This window comes from Phalacrocorax carbo, chromosome 18 (genome assembly GCF_963921805.1).
Source record: "Phalacrocorax carbo chromosome 18, bPhaCar2.1, whole genome shotgun sequence".
Classification (NCBI taxonomy): domain Eukaryota; kingdom Metazoa; phylum Chordata; class Aves; order Suliformes; family Phalacrocoracidae; genus Phalacrocorax; species Phalacrocorax carbo.
Genome location: NC_087530.1, coordinates 12821770 through 12838672, shown reverse-complemented (window position 1 = coordinate 12838672; position 16903 = coordinate 12821770). Strand labels below are relative to the sequence as shown.

Here is a 16903-nt window from a genome sequence, read left to right as displayed (position 1 = left end):
TTGCCAGACCTCAGCTGCAGCCACCAGCCTTGGACAGAGCCACGCGCAGCCAAAGCACCCCCTCCCTTCCCAGTCACAGCTACATCCCCCAGGCCCAGCCGGGTGAGCTCCCTTCCGAACCCTCTTCACATACCCTGGGTTAGGCTCATGTCCGTAGGGTTTGTTTTCCAACCCTTGGGTCCTCCTCAAAGCACAGATGTCCCAGCTGGCTGCAGGACAGTGGGTGCTCGGTGGAGACATGCCTCCACACCCAGCTGTCCTGGGAATGCCCCAGGACACCCCAGTCATGCCAACTGCCGCATCTGGCAGGGGTCCCACGTTATTGTCCGCGGTGCCCCTGTGTGCTGCAGAGATGCTCAGGGTTGCATGAGGGTTTCCCCCACAGGTGCTGAGACAGGCAGCTTTGCAAAATCCAGGTATCTGATCTCAAGCCCAATGCTCTGGGCACAGACCCGAGACCTTGGCATGGACAAGAGGATGTGATGCTCCATGGGACCCACTGCTCGGGATCCTGCTGGCCAACGTGTGGTGCCATTTCTATCCCTAATTCTCAGTGGAAGGATTCCCACGGCCGGTGCCTCGCCACGTGGCTGGGCTCGGCCCCAGCCAACGGTGCTCATGGCAGGAGCCCTGTTAGAGCGTCAGCAGTGCCCTGGCAGGCTGTCAGCCTGCTCTGTGACTTTCCAAGATTTGCGAGCGGCTGGGGATGTGGCATGCTGGGGACACTGGGCTGGGGTTTGGCAGGGGCTGCTACCTGCCCATGCTTTCACTGTCACCAAGGCTGGGCAGGAAAGTGTAGGCAGAGGTAGGTGACAGCACGGTGTGGGGCTTGCCATGGGGACAATGTTCGTTGCAGCCTTGTTATCTGCCTCCAGCAGAATAGATATCTCTTACAGTTTTCTTTCTTCATTGATTTCCTTGGCCTTTTGCTCCTGCCAGCTGTACAGGCAAATCCAGGATTTTGCTTCCAGAGGAAAGACTCTGCATTTCCTTTGCTCTTGAATTTGCTGGAGCTCTGTACTCATTAACTGCTTCTCAGTTTTAACATGCACCTTTGGGACCAGCAAGCGTACTGGGAGAACTGAGGCAAGTGCCCATGCCTGGGCCAGTAACCACATCTTTAATCTGATGCTTTTTGACCTGCAGGAAGGTGGGGTTAGAGGGTTGCTGGGGCAGATACTGGGCCAAACCAAAGGGTTAGTGGGACAGACATCCCATTTATGCTGACAGGAATCCCTAATAAACTCAGTGATTTCAATACGCTCTGAAAAAGCTGAGCTCCTCTGTGTTGTCCCTGTCACAAGTGACAGAGAGACCAACCTCTTTGCCCACCAGCTGAGTGGGGGCTGCAGAGCGGGGAGCTGAGCTGGATCCTGCAGCACTGACCCATCGGGGGTGAGTGGGGCTGGTGGTGAGGTGCGACCTGCTCTCCTGGGGAAGGCAGAGAAGGACCTGCTGAAACCATGCCATTTCCACCCTTGTGGTTTACAAGACTCTGCTGGATGAGAGCCTGAGTAACCTGGGCCTTGCTGTGGCAAGGGGTTGGACTACAGACCTCCGAAAGGTCCCTTCCAGCCTGAGTTATCCTGGGATGCCCTGATAGCATTTCCCCCTCTCTGGAGGGAGCTTGCTGCTTGCCACAAGCCCAGACCCAGCTCCAAGGGTCTGGCCTGTTGCAGATGACTGCTGGTTCCCAGTCTCCCAAAATGCAGGCTGAGGCCACATCTGTTGCTAATGCTGAGTTTCAGATCTTACAATTTACTTTGAAGAAAATAAAAAAAGAAAAAAGTGGCTTTTCTGGACTTTATCTGGTGCTCAACCTCTCCCCAGAATGACACTTCAGGCTGGGGGTCACTTTTGGGCTGCTTTTGGGAAGTTGTACCAGGAGTCCCTGTGCCCAAGGCTCCAACTGGGATGGTGGGAAAATGCTGGGGGCTTGTCCCAGCCCCAGGATGGGAGAAACAGAGTTCTGGCTCACCTACTCCGAAGGCAGGGCACTCCTCTGCAAACACAATGAGGCATGAGGCTCACTTCCTGCACCAGAGAGGAGACCAATAAGTAAGGGGGCACTGGAGAAAGCTGCTCAGTGCCCACTCAGATGGATGGGCCAGCTAAAATCCCCCATGGAGCCCATTGGTAGCAGTGTTTCTGCCTCACACCCCATGCACTGCCTGCAAGGGCTGAGCCTGCCCCAGCTCAGTGCATCCCAGGGAACCTCCAGCCCAGATGTTGAGCCGTGCTCCCTGTCGTTCTCAGTGCAGCAGCCACAGGAAGGTGCCAAAATCACCCTCTACCTCTCACCACCTCTGCGCTCCATGAAAAAGCTGAGCACGGAGGACCTGGGGATGGGGGCTGCCAGTCGCTCTTATTGGCTTTGGGCAGCACAGTCATCTCCTCCTTGGGAAGTCCCATCTGGCTCATGATGTCTCTGAATTTCTCCAACACCTGTGGTTTCACTTCAGTGTCCCTACTTGCAGGGACAGAGATGTGGCTGCAGCCTGGCTGAATGTCCCCAGATCTCCTCCTCCTCCCAAGGGAGGAGCACCAGGAGCACTTTGGGGGTCCCATGAAGCCCTGCCAGCACCCCCAAAGCAGAGGACAACAAAGCTGGTGAAGGGTCTGGAGAGCAGGTCTTATGAGGAGAGGCTGAGGGAACTGGGGTTGTTTATTCCGGAGAAGAGGAGTCTGAGGAGAGACCGTATCACTCTCTACAACTACCTGAAAGGAGGTTGTAGTGAAGGGGGTGTTGGTCTCTTCTCCCAAGTCACTGGTGATAGGACAAGAGGAAATGGCCTCAAGCTACAGCAGAGAAAGTTTAGATTGGATATTAGGGAAAATTTCTTCACTGAAAGAGTGGTCAGGCCCTGGCACAGGCTGCCCAGAGAGGTGGTGGAGTCACCATCCCCGGGGGTGTTCAAAAACAGTGTAGATGTGGCACTTGGGGACATGGTTTAGGAGGCACAGTGGTCTTGGGGTGACGGTTGGACTTGATGATCCTAGAGGTCTTTTCCAACCTTAATGATCCTATGATTCTATGAGAAACTGTCCAGCAGCTCCCGTCTCACTAGCAAGGGCTTGCTGGAGGGTCAGCCCCCAACACCCCTCATCTCCCTGGGCTTTACTGCTCCTTTTTATGTTTCCTCTGACACTTACTGTACAGAAACAGCACTGAGATTGTCAGCCCCTGGTATTGCCAGTTGCCGAGGAGGATGGTGTAGCTGGCATAGTCTGTACTGACCAGGCCACTGCTGGTGAGATCTTTCCCTGCAGGAGAAAGTGGTGGGACATTTTACTTGTCATTTGTGGAGGGGATGAGCTCAGGGCATTACCTCCTGCCGGGATGCAGGCTGAGCCTCCCAGTTCCCGGAGCTCCTGGGGCTCCAGCAGCTCCTGGAGCAGCTGTGCACATCTTCTCACACATGTCCTGCCTGCCTGAGCCTTAGCCTGTACCCCTGCTCTGCAACCTCTACGTCTGAAGCCCTCTACCCTACACACTCTGCACCTCTCCTTTACAACCCCCACACCCAGCATCCCTGCCCTGCACACAACATCCCCTACACCCTTCCTCTACACCCCACATACACAGCACCCCTCCATGGCAACCCTTGCACACCCCTTACCCCTCTTCATCTCCCACTGTCCACCCTGCACCTCCTGTGCACCCAACTGAGTCCCTGAAGTCCCTCTCTCTGCCTACCCACTGGCCTCCAGATGGTGGCATCCCACCCATCCCCACCGCCTTCACCTTGGCATAGTGTGGGACCTCCTTGCATGCCAGCCTTGTTCCCAGGACCATCCGTGCCTCTCCCCCAGCTGTGGGACATGGTCACTTCCAGCCCTGGCTGGGATGTCTCCTTCTCAGGGTGATCCCATGGATCTGGGACCACCTGGGGCTACAGCCCTCTAAAAGCCATAGGTTCTTACCATTCCTGTGAGAAGCATCACTGCTTTCCTCCAACCATCATTAGGGCTCCTAAACCCTGAAGAGCCTAAAGAATGCCGTTTATTTAGTCTTGGGAACAAAGCATGCTATTAACAGCCCAAATCTACAAGCTTTATGATCTTACCCCTCCACAGGGGACTTGCTGGGACTCAATTGCACTAAGAGAGAGGTAGGGGTCTCCCAGCACTGCTTCACATGCTGGAGGCTGGGGGTCTTACTGAGGATGCTTCTGGACAACTTCTCCCTGAATAAACCCAGTAGTGACCAGCACTGATGACTGGTGTCGCCCCGTTGTGCCTCACAGCAAAGGGACCTTTCTGCCCCAGGTGGCATCACCCCCAAATCCCAACTCCAGCATGCTCCACAGAGAGAGCCGGAGAGTTGGGAGGGGGCGTGGGGCTGGGCTCTTGGACAGGCCTCCCTATGCCCAGGTGGAGACGTTAACGGGGCAGCACTGTTATCTGAAGGGTTTGGTATGGGGAGCCCAGGGAGCATGGCATGGAAATCCCTAGCTCCCCATGATACATTTTGTGGTAGTACATGAAACTCCCACCTACACAGTGGGGAATAGCTCACATGGTTCTGGTGCCATGGTTCTGGTGGGGGCTTAAGTTCTGTTGCTGGGTCAGGTCCCATCTCCTCCCTCATGCTCCCCTGGTACTTATGGGAGTTTGTGTATAGATCAGATTAATCAGGTTTTTTTAGGACCATCATCCTCTGCTCACATTCTGCAGTTCTGGAGAGCAAATAAAGACCACTGGACTCCAGCTGATGGTATGCAAAGCATTCCCAGTGGGCTTCCTCAAAAAGCAGCTCGAGAAGTCATTTTGTTGTTCCAGCCTAAGCAGCTTCTGGAGAGGTGTGAAGCTGCATCTGAGGCTTGAGCTCAGACAATTCCAATTAGAGACAAGGCATAATTAACAATGTCAGGGGAATGTTAAGATGTCCATCTCTCACCATCCTCTAACCAAGACTGGACACCTTTCTAGGAGAAACAGGGTTGTCACCAAATTAATTGGGATGAATGCAGAGGTAGGATCCTCTAGCCAGTGCTAGACAAAAGAAGAATCTAATTTTCAGATCAGGTCTTTAAAGCATGTGAAGCCACATCAGACATCTCTGCTGAGAAGAAGCTTGGTTGATTTTGGCCTCTCTTCTCAGATATGCTCCCAGAATGAGGACTGAAGACAATCCTGCACTGGTAAGGACAGTTTAAATACAAAGATGTAATTTCTGTGATTTAGTGATGCTTCTCTAGTCCCTGACACTGCCCACTCGAAGGTGCTTTACAAATACCTGGTAATGAAGTAATTCTCTGACTCAGCCTGGAACCTGAAGGAACAACCTCCCTCATGGGCTGGAGGCCTTCCTGGCATAGCCCCTTGCTCCAGTTTTGCCAAACTAGGCTGTACCTCAAGTCCGAACTGGAAGCAGGAGCAGCAGCTGGACATCTCCTGCCTGGGCGCAGAGCTCTGGCACAGCAGTCCCTCTGGTCTCACCTCCTGAAGTCTCCAGCCACATGGCAGGTGCTCCCAAGTCCACCGTATTTTTCTACAGCTGGTAGATCTTCATTCCAGGTTGGAGGCGAGAGACCAGCTCCTGACAACTGTGCTCTGTGCACACAATCAGCACACATGTGTCACCAGGATGGGAAGTAACAATGCCCCGGGACCCATGTAGTTCTTTCTACGTCTTACAAAGAACTCAAGAACCAACCGAGGTGAAGAGCAAGAAGGAGAGGAGACCTGGGTGATACCATAGTGAATGAGTAGATTTGCACTCACACTTACCCAGGAATTAAACGTTTGATGATCATTTCACCATCACTGTGAAATCTGGTGCTCACAGACATCTTCCTGTTTTTCTTGAGGTTTTTGATCGAGCTGGAGTGGGAAGCTATGGTGATGGTCCACCACTTCCCAGCAAGATAGAGAGAATTGCTCTGCACTGATTAATACAGAAAGCAATGAGAGATTCAGGGGTAGAGAAGGAACCCACCACTCCCTCCTCTGCCCAGGCTGTTGAGGGGGTGGACAGGCATCTCCTCCGCCAGGTACAACAGCGGTAAGCCGTAAAGAGCTAACGCAATGCAAGATCTGCTTGGCCAAACCCAGGTACTCTGTGACCCTGACCCTGACACTGGCTGCCCCACTAAGGCATTCAAGCACCCACATGTCATGTTGTTGAATGCTAGGAAACCTGAGGGGCTTTGATTTCCAGCAGGAACTGGGGTCCTTGCAAAAACAGGCAGGTGGGTTTTGTTTGATCTCTGCTCCCTTGGGGAGACCATGTCCAAGCAAGGCGTCTTCCCCATCCTCCACCATGGGAAAACTCCCTCCAGCAGCACTACCTTCTCTCCATCAAAATATTCTTTCAGAGGGATTTTTGCCTGGGCCTGAAGCATTGACAGAAGTATCAACTCCAGGAGCACAAAAATGACCTTCATCTTCAGCACAACTGTGAGAAAGACAAGCTGCGCAGGCAGCTCAGAGCACAGATCTCAGGGTCAAGGGATGCAGATCCCTGCTCAGCGCAGTAGGCGAATCCTCTCCCGGCTGACTTCGCCCCGCCAGGTGCCCTTACACAATAGTTACGAGGCTCTGGAACCTGAGGGCCAGGAGGATGAAGGTACAGTGATCCACCCAAGGGGTTGACTAGAGGGAACCAGTCAGCCCCACGCATTACAACGGTGTGCTGGTTTTGGCTGAGAAGGGGTCAATGCCCTTTCATGCACCAGCCTCTGGAAAAATCCAGCGGTACGATGGACTGTTAAAAACTACGCTGAGAGCAATGGGGGGGGTGGGACATTCAAGCTCTGGGATACACATTTAGCAAAGGCCACCTGGTTAGTCAACAGGAGGGGATCTGCCAGGTGAGCTGGCCCTGCCCAGTCAGAAATCCTACATACTGTGGAAGGGGACAGAGTCCCTGTAGTGCATGCAAAAAGTACGCTGGGCAACACAGTCTGGGTCCTTCCTGCCTCAGGCAAAGGCAAACCCATTCATGGGGTTGCTTTTGTTCGAGGACCTGGGTGCACTTGGTGGGTGATGCGGGAGGATGGAGAAATCTGATGTGTGCCTCAAGGGGGTTTGATTTTGGGCGAAAACAGCCAATGAACTGAATGGCACAATGCGAACTGCTATATAATATTGTGTGTCACCTCTGTGTTGTATCAATGATATCAGAGTACGAGCCTCCCAACCCATGGAAGATAAACTGTGAAACAAGTGAAGCGCAGCAGTGACGGAGCGATGACTGACTCGGTGCGCAGCAGCCCAACGCCACACACCCCACCTCTCCCACCCTGAGAGACTGATACGGCAGATGGAGCCCAGAGTCATGGACTGGGTGAACTCAATGGACATTTTACATGGAAGGTCCATGAACTAAGGGAATGACCCCGACTGGCCAGTGGCATGTTCATCCCATACCATGTGACGCCATGACCAGTATATTAAGGGGGGGCAGTTGCGGCCTGGGGAGGTGCGGTGTCGGGTCGGCGGGCGGTGAGCGGCTGCCTCGTGTGCGGTTTGTTTTGGCGGTTCACTCCCCCCCACCCCCGGGTTTCGCGCCTCTCATTGTTCTCCTTTCCACTGCATTTTTGTTGGTTTTTAAAATTTTAATTATTAAACTGTTCTTATCCCAACCCACGAGCATTACCCTTCTGATTCTCTCCCCCATCTACCAGTGGGGGAGTGAGCAAGCGGCTGCGTGGGGCTGAGCTGCCGGCTAAACCATGACAAATGGCCACTGGTAAGACAAAAAGAAGGGTAATTGTCGTAAGCGACTCCCTTCTGAGGGGAACAGAGGGTCTGATATGCTGACCAGACCCATCCCATAGGGAAGTCTGCTGCCTCCCTGGGGCAAGGGTAAGAGACATTACCAGAAAGCTCCCTAGGCTGGTAAAAGCATCCGATTATTATCTGCTAGTGGTTGTTCAGGTTGGCAGTGATGAGTTAGCTGAGAGGTGCAAAGACAATCAAAAGGGACTTTAGAGAATTGGGGTGATTACTTGAAGGATCAGGAGCGCAGGTAGTGTTTTCCTCCATCCCGTCGGTAGCCAGGAGGCATACGGAGAGGAGCAGGAAGTCCCACCTCAGTAACACGTGGCTCAGAGGCTGGTGCCAGCGGTGGAATTTTGGTTTTATTGATCATGGGGCAGTTTACATGGCCCCAGGCCTGCTGGAGACAGATGGGGTTCACCTGTCGCAGAGGGGGAAAGGGTGCTGGCTCAGGAGTTAGCAGGCCTCGTTGAGAGGGCTTTAAACTAGATGCAAAGGGGGAAGGGGATAAAACCAGGCTTGCTAGGAATGAGCCTAGGGGTGGCATGCCTGTGTTGGAGAAGACATCAATAGATCAACTGAAGTGCATTTACAGCAATGCACGCACCATGGGCAATAAATAGGAGGAGCTGGAAGCCATTGTGCGCCAGGGAAACTATGATGTGGTCGCCATCACGGAAACATGGTGGGATGTCTCGCACAACTGGAGCACTGCAGTGGATGGCTACAAGCTCTTCAGAAGGGACAGGCAAGGAAGGAGAGGTGGAGCGGTAGCCTTGTATGTTAGAGAGTGTTTTGACTGTCTAGGACTCAGTGACGGTAATGATAAGGTTGAGTGCTTATGGGTAAGGGTCAGAGGAAGGCTAATAAGGCAGATATCCTGGTGGGAGTCTGTTATAGACCACCCAACCAGGATGAGGAGACAGATGAAGTACTCTACAAGCATTTGGCTGAAGTCTTACAATCTCTAGCCCTTGTTCTTGTGGGAGACTTCAACTTACCAGATACCTGCTGGAAATCCAACACAGCAGAGAGAAAGCAGTCTCAGAGGTTCGTGGAGAGTGTGGGAGATAACTCCTGATGCAGCTGGTAAGCGAGCCAACCAGGGGAGGTGCCCTGCTGGACCTGCTCTTTATGAACAGAGAAGGCCAGGTGGGTGATGTGGTGGTCGGAGGCTGTCTTGGGCTCAGCGACCATGACATGACAGAGTTCTTGATTCTTGGAAAAGTAAGGAAGGGGGTCAGCAAAACCACGACCCTGAACTTTAGAAGGGCAGACTTTGTTAAGGAGTCTGGTTAACATTGTTAACATTGTTAAGGAGTCTGGTTAACAGAGTCCCTTGGGAGGCAGTCCTGAAGGGCAAAGGAGTCCCTTCAGGACTTCCCTTCAGGAAGGCTGGATGTTACTAAAGAAGGAAGTCTCAAAGGCGTGGGAGCAGGCTGTCCCCATGGGCTGTAAGTCGAGCAGGTGGGGGAGACGACCGGCTTGGCTGAATAGGGAGCTTTGGCTGGAACTCAAGAAAAAAAGGAGAGCTTACTGCCTTTGGAAGAAGGGGCAGGTGACTCAGGAGGACTACAAGGATGTTGTGAGGTTGAGCAGGGAAAAGATTAGAAAGGCAAAGGCCCAGCTGGGACTTAAACTGGCCACCACCATTAAAGATAACAAAAAATGTTTTTATAAATATATCGGTGACAAAAGAAGGGCCAGGGAGAACCTCCCTCCTTTGTTGGATGTGGAAGGTAACCTCGCCAGGAAAGATGAGAAGGCTGAGGTACTTAATGCTTTCTTTGCCTCAATCTTTAATAGTCAGACTGGTCATCCTCAGGGTGTCAGGCCCCTGTGCTGGGAGATGGAGATGGTCCACAGAATTCCTGGTTGTTGAAGAGGTGGCAGTCACCGACCTGCTCCTTCACCTGGATGTTCACAGGTCCATGGGGCCGGATGGGATCCACCCAAGGATGCTGAGGAAGCTGGCAGAGGAGCTTGCCAAGACACTCTCCACCATTTATCAGCAGTCCTGGTCAACTGGGGAGGACCCAGATGACTGGAAACTAGCAAATGTGACGCCCCTCTACAAGAAGGGTCGGAAGGAGGATCTGGGGAACTACAGGCCTGTCAGCCTGACCTCGGTGCCGGGAAAGATCATAGAGCAGATCATCCTGAATGCCATTACGCAGCACATGCGGGACACCCAGGGGATCGGGCTCAGCCAGCACGGGTTTATGAAAGGGAGGTCCTGCCTCACTAACCTGGTCTCCTTCTATGATAAGGTGACCTGCTTAGTGGATGAGGGAAGGCTGTGGACATTGTCTGCTTGGACTTTAGTAAGGCCTTTGACACTGTCTCCCACAGCATTCTCCTGGAGAAGCTGGCTGCTCACGGCTTGGACACGTGCACTCTGTGCTGGGTTAAAAGCTGGCTGGACGGCCGAGCCCAGAGAGTGGTGGTGAATGGAGTCACGTCCAGTTGGCGGCTGGTCACGAGTGGTGTTCCCCAGGGCTCAGTGCTGGGGCCGGTCCTGTTCAATATCTTCACTGATGATCTGGATGAGGGGGTTGAGTGCACCCTCAGCAAGTCTGCAGATGACACCAAGCTGGGTGGACGCATCATTCTGCTGGAGGGCAGGATGGCCCTACAGAGGGACCTGGGCAGGCTGGATCGATGGGCCAAGGCCAGCTGTGTGAGGTTTAACAAGGCCCAGTGCCGGGTCCTGCCCTTGGGTCACACCAACCCCAGGCAGCGCCCCAGGCCTGGGGCAGAGGGGCTGGGAAGTGCCCGGCGGAGAAGGCCCTGGGGGTGCTGGCTGACAGCCGGCTGGGCATGAGCCAGCAGTGCCCGGGTGGCCAAGGAGGCCACCAGCCCCCGGGCTTGTGTCAGCCCTGGTGTGGCCAGCAGGGGCCGGGCAGGGATGGGGCCCCTGTGCTCGGCCCTGGGGAGGCCCCACCTCGAATGCTGGGCTCAGGTTTGGGCCCCTCGGGACAAGAAGGGCCTGGAGGGGCTGGAGCGTGTCCAGAGAAGGGCAGCGGGGCTGGGGCAGGGTCTGGAGCACAAGTGTGCTGGGGGGCGGCTGAGGGGGCTGGGGGGGTTTAGCCTGGAGAAGGGGGGGCTGAGGGGAGCCCTTCTCGCTCTCTACAACTACCTGAAAGGAGGTTGTAGCGAGGTGGGGGTCGGTCTCTTCTCCCTAGTGACAAGCGATAGGACGAGAGGAAACGGCCTCAAGCTGCACCAGGGGAATTTAGGTTGGACATTAGAAAAAACTTCATCGAAAGGGTTGTCAGGCCCTGGCACAGGCTGCCCAGGGAGGTGGGGGAGTCTCCATCCCTGGAGGTATTTAAAAGAAGGGTAGACGTGGTGCTTGAGGATATGGTTTAGTGGTGGACTTGGCAGTGGTGGGTTGGAGGTTGGACTCGATGATCTTGGGGGTCTTTTCCAACCTTAACAATTCTATGATTCTATGATTCTATGAAAGCCTTCCCTCGTCCCCTGTCTGTGTGATGGCCAGTGTCAAGATAACATCATTAGCTGGGTTTCTCCCTGCCTGCAGCTGAACAGTATGTTCCTACTGAGGTCTGAGCCAGAGTGATTCCCTCAGATCCTCTGTGAGACAGCAGGGAGAAGGGGGCAAAAATTCTCTGCCCGCTTCAGCCCCACCAATGGTTTCTGTGGGGTCAAAGCAAGAGGCTCCAGAGCGACGGAGAGCTCCAAATGAGCTCCTTGGCACCCTGGGGTGCATCCCACCTGGTCCCAGGGGCTGCATATGTCCCATCTGCATAAGTGGTCCTTATTTCATCCCCACATCTTCCTTTGCTGGATATAAAGTTTCACTTCCCCAGACCCTTTTTTGCTTGGATGTGGTGGTGTAAAGCAGTACTCCCCAAACCTTTTTAATTGTGCACCCTTACTAATGAAAAACTTTTGAGCATCCACACCCAATATATGTATGTTTATTCATAAATTATACACAGGTACATTGTAAAACATACACAGTAATAGACACTTTTAAAAGGACAAGATAAAGATTAGATGAATACTAGTTTTAAAATATTATTTTATTTTACTTTATTTATTAATGGTACCAAAAATACTTCTTCCTGCACCCCAATGGATTGTCTTTTGTACCCCCGGGACGCATGCGCCCTGCTTTGGAGACCTCTGCTCTAGAGAAAGCAGGGATCTCCCTGACAGATAAGCTTGATATGAAGGATATATATTTCTTTTATCCCTAGTGATGCTGCTGGTCTTTATAGCAAGCTCCATTGGCCCGTATCATGGTGTGGTCTGGCCCATCAGTGACACAAGGTGATGAAGACAGAGCACTGAGCACACTCAGGACTTGTGGTGCCTGACCCTTCCCTGCCACAGGGGTCCTCCATCCTCTTTCCCTGCCTGTCACCTCCAGAGGTGCATACCCTGCCAAATATGAAAGTAGCTACATGTGGCAGGAGCAGAAATGAAATGACAGGTTTCCCTGTGGGGAGAGCAGAGGGGTGGCAGACAGCTCTGGCTCACGTGCCCTGGCCACTGTGGGTGGAAAGAGATGTGAAATTTCCTATTTTATTTCCAAAGGAGACGCTGATTTTGTAGATATCCTAAAAACTGGGTTCCCCCACTGGCCCTGCCTTGTCCATGTGCTCTGGGAGGCCGTGTGGCATCCTCACTCAAGCAGGATAAGGCACGTTGGGTTCCTACTGGGAAGTCCTTGGCTTCATCAGGGACGTGGGTGTTTCCAATCACAGGAAACCAGTTCCCATAATTTCTGCTAAGTCAGAGTCTTACTTGTAAAGAAATCCCAACCCAGCATTCGGCCAAGGTCCAGGGAGGATGTGTTTCACTGTGCCTGTAGGAGTATCTTCGTGCATACACTGAGCAGTGATCACAGAATCCTTTCATGTCCCTTTATTTATGACCACCAGGTAGCACCTTCCCAACTCCATGTGCTGCTGAGAGCCCCTGAACCTTTCCTGAAGGCACATCATGAACCAGGTTAATCTTCGCTCCCACCCATGCTCCTGCCTTCTCACCACCATTTTGCATGTGGAAGCAGCTCTCTCTTCCCGGGATTAACTTTGACTCCTGAAACTACAAAGATCAATCCCTTGACAATGGTTTTCCTCCTTATGCATATTTTATTGCATTAAGGGAAAGACATCCGGCTCTGCAGCGTCTGCAAGTCCAGCCCAGGCAAGATTATCCACCACTTAACAGGAGATACAAACAGCTGTGCATTACTGCTGAGCATTACTGAGTGTTTCACCTCAGAAAGGGCTCTGCTTAGGAATAAAAGCCCTTCCAGAAAGCCTGACAAAGCTCTGGTGTAGATAAATGATTAAAAAAAATAACGGTTACCGTGGGCACCGTCACATCAAAAGCAGTGTGTGGCAGCAAGTACAGCTTCTCTACCTGGGCAATATCTATTTCTTAGGAAAAAAGTTCCCAGAATTGCTTATTGGGAGAACTCCCATGGCCAAGCAGTTAGCAATTTTAAAAATCCCCTCCTAGTCTATTCAGGTCTCCAAAGGACGTGGTGTGCCATCTTTCTGCCATTGGTCCAAGAGAGTGAAGACCTCTGCAGTACTCCACACTGGGAGGACAGTACCTGGCCCCTGGGATGGGATGAGACACAGCTCACTGGCCTGGGGTCATACCTGCATGAGTTGGGCTTTCTGAAGCCGGCGCTGTGAGTTTCAGACACAAAGGGAGACAATTCTGTGAATTAGGTACCCAGCTCGCAGGTCCCCACTGGGCAATAATGGGTCTGAGCGTTGGATGCATTGGTGAGGCAGAGCAAGGAGCTGCTGGCTGTGTGTCCCCAGCACCACGTGGCACTGCCCAACTAGGAGCCCCAGACTCCTTCATGTGTGCTGGGTCACTGAGAGTCGTATCCCTGCTGTGGGGAGGGTCGGGGTTGCTCAGCAGTGATGCCTGCACCCTTGGTGGACATCTGTAACGCCCCCCTGTGCAGGGCTTTCCTGATGGCTCCTTTGACCTCACTGTTTCTCAAGCTGTAGATGATGGGGTTGAGCATGGGGGTCACAACGGCATACAGCAGGGTGAGGACCTCATCCATCTCCTTGGAGCTGCTGGAGTGAGGCACCAGGTATGCAATGGCCCCAGTGCCGAAGAACAGGGACACCACGGTCAGGTGGGAGGTGCAGGTAGCAAAGGCCCTCTGTGTTCCTGCTCCCTTCTGGAGGACAGCCCCAATGATATGAACGTACGACAAGAGAGTAAGGAGGAAAGAGCCCATTGCAACAGTCCCAGCCAAAGCATACAAGGTGGCCTTGTTGAGGGGAGCATTAGGGCTGCAGGATGCCTTCAGCAAGAAGGGCATCTCGCAGAACAAGTGGTCAATCATGTTGGACCCGCAGAAGGGCAAGCGGGCTGTGAGGAAGGCCTGGACCAGGGATGAGAAGGAGCCGCTCAGCCACGCAATGGCCACTAAGCAGTGGCACATCTTCTTGCTCATGAATGCCGGGTAGTGGAGGGGGTGGCAGATGGCCAGGTACCGATCATAGGCCATGGCAGCCAGGAGTATGCACTCGGAGCCCCCAAAGCAAAGGAAAAAGTAGATCTGTGTGATGCAGCCCACAAAGGAGATGGTCTTCTGCGGTGAGAAGGAGTCTCGAAGGATCTTAGGGAGAGTGACAGAGGAGTAGCAGATGTCCAGGAAGGCGAGGTGGCCCAGGAAGAAATACATGGGAGAGTGCAGGTGAGCATCCAGCCAGATAAGGGTCACGATGAGCAGGTTCCCCAGCACCGTCACCAGGTAAATGAGCAAGAAGCATAGGCAGAGCGTCACCTGTGCTCTGTAGGCACTTGAAAATCCCAAAAGAAGGAACACGGTGGGGCTGCTGAGGTTCCCCCACTGCAGGGATTTGGGGCTCATCTACAGGGAGAGCAGGAGGAGATAAGGAGAGGTAGAAAGGAGGTGAGTGCTCACCCCTGCCGTGGACATCACCAGCCCTCCACTCTGCTGTGCAGTGGGCTGAAGCCACGCCACTGCCCTGGCACTCCTCACACTTCGCTCCAGGGTCTTGGCAGGGGGGATACACCTGTGAGGGCCGGTGGCGAGTCACAGTCCATGGGTTTTCGATCCTCAAGGCGACCCCCAACTCTGTGTCACTTGAAGGACACCAGAGAGAACTGGGACCTCACCACTGCAATCATTAGGGGTCCCAGGGACTGTTAAATGAGAGTGGATGAGAGCAGCTCCTCTTGCCCCTCCAGGTTTCCTGGGCTGCAACTGGAGATTGGTCTAAAGATCCCACAAAATGTGACAGGTTGGACCCTGCCTGAACAGTTGATACCCTTCATGGGAGCAAATTGTGTTTACATCATTAGTGAAGGTATAGAGATCTCCTGCTTCCCCTCTCCATCACAGATCGTGGGAGCAGATCTCAAAAAAAAAAAAGAGAAATTTTTATACAATACGGACAAAGAAGGTGTCTGCTAGCAAATACTGCACTGTAGATGTTAGCCTCATGTTCACACCTAGTAAGTAATGCAAGGGAGGGACCTCTGAGAGCCTGAGAGATCATAGGAGGACCAAAAAGGCATCTGAAGATGACTGTGCAGTTCAAACAGGCTTGAGGGTGGCAAGGGAAAGCAGAGACACTAGGCTGCAGGAAAAGTGAAAGACTCTGAATCTAACGAGAAACTGGAGCTCAGGAATAACGAAGATGAGATACAGAAGACTTTGAGTGTGAACCTAAAACTACTGAATCCACAGGAAGAGTAGTAAGGAGATGATCAGAGATTCATGTAAGCCTGCAAGAAGCTGTTGGTACTAACAGAGCTGTCACCAGGTCCTTCCAGAGAGAAGTGGAGCATCTGCCAGGAGCAAAGAGGAGGTGGGTGCCAGGCTGAGAAGACTTGAGCACCCTCAAATGACATTGCAAACTCCCTCCAAGAGGGAACAAGGACAACCCCACCATGCTGGGGATGTGCTCCACAATGCAGAGATTGAGGGATGGGCTGTGGATTTGCCCTGGCACCCAGCAGTTGGGGTGCATGCGTGAGCAGAGATGGAGGGAGGAGCAGTCAGCCCAAGGCTGGGTGTCACAGGAAGGGCTGGGGTGCTTGAGCAGCTGGGATCCTCCACAGATACACTCCTCTTAATGCAAGGAGGCACACCAGCAGGATGGGAGAAGCCTTCAGGGATCTGATGTCACACTTTGAACCACGAAGGGAATGGAGGTTGAAGGAAAGGCAAGTACTCTTCATGCTGGAAGAGCGGGAGCTGGTGAACCAGGGCATAACCACAGAGGGAAGGGAAGCACCTGTAGGGATAAGAGCAGCTGGGAGGGCAATATGGGCAGCAAAAGGCTGGTGTCTCTGGCTTAGGAAGAGCAGATGGTCCATAGGAAATAACATAAATGGTTGTGACCTCAGGCAAAGCTGGTGTGGAGGACTCAAATTACTACATGGAGCTGCTCATGGCAGCAGATGTTCCCAGAGATCAGAAAAATAGCTGGTGTGATCAGAGCAGAGGCAATGGAGAACACAGGAGGAGAGGGTAAGAATGGGAGGTGAGGAGGAAGGGTAGCACAGCACAAGACATTGAAAGGCACCATCGAAAGATCTTCCTGGATCTAAATTGCCTTGGGAAGGAGGGAAGGAAGGTCTGCCTGGCTGATGCTGGGAGCCTGTCACAGATCCCTCAGGCAGACTGGGGCAAGGATACAGCCCCAGGAGAGAAATTCTTCCAGGAAGAGTAACTCATTGGAGGGGTGGTGATGTTATAAATCACAGCCTTGTCTGTAATGGTCATTCCAGATATGATATCACACACATCTCTTCACCAGGTCACAGCATGAAGTGAGCTGATGGGTTTTTTTTGTATCTGCTCCTGAAAAACAGGCTGTTTTTAGAAGAGCTGTCTGAGGAAATAACTTCAGCTAGAGTAGGCATGAGTCAATGCCATTTTGCGTAAATGGGAAGATCAATAGGAGCAGATTGGTGGCTGTGGCTGTGAACAAGCACAAATCAGGGCAAGCAAGGAGAGCTGGTTACTGCAGCTGGGCAGATTTGGGAAGTCAAGCATGCAAATAGAAAAGAGCTGGGATTTCATGAAAGCAAAGGTACAAAACCCAGCTAAAAACTCCCTCTCAATCACAAGGGAGAGGCTCATGGAGCAGGGCTTCTCCCCTAGCAAATGAACAATGTATATACACTGAGG

The 16903-nt window shown here is 52.8% G+C and overlaps 1 protein-coding gene across 1 annotated transcript; it reads right to left on the bottom strand.

The window, feature by feature from the left end:
* Positions 1-13591: 13591 nt before the first annotated feature.
* LOC104050098 (olfactory receptor 1E16) lies at positions 13592-16495 on the bottom strand. Its single transcript, XM_064469081.1, has 2 exons — positions 16475-16495; positions 13592-14590 (listed from the first exon to the last, which is right to left on the bottom strand). The coding sequence occupies exons 1-2, from the start codon at positions 16493-16495 to the stop codon at positions 13592-13594; spliced, it is 1020 nt and encodes a 339-aa protein (XP_064325151.1).
* Positions 16496-16903: the final 408 nt, after the last annotated feature.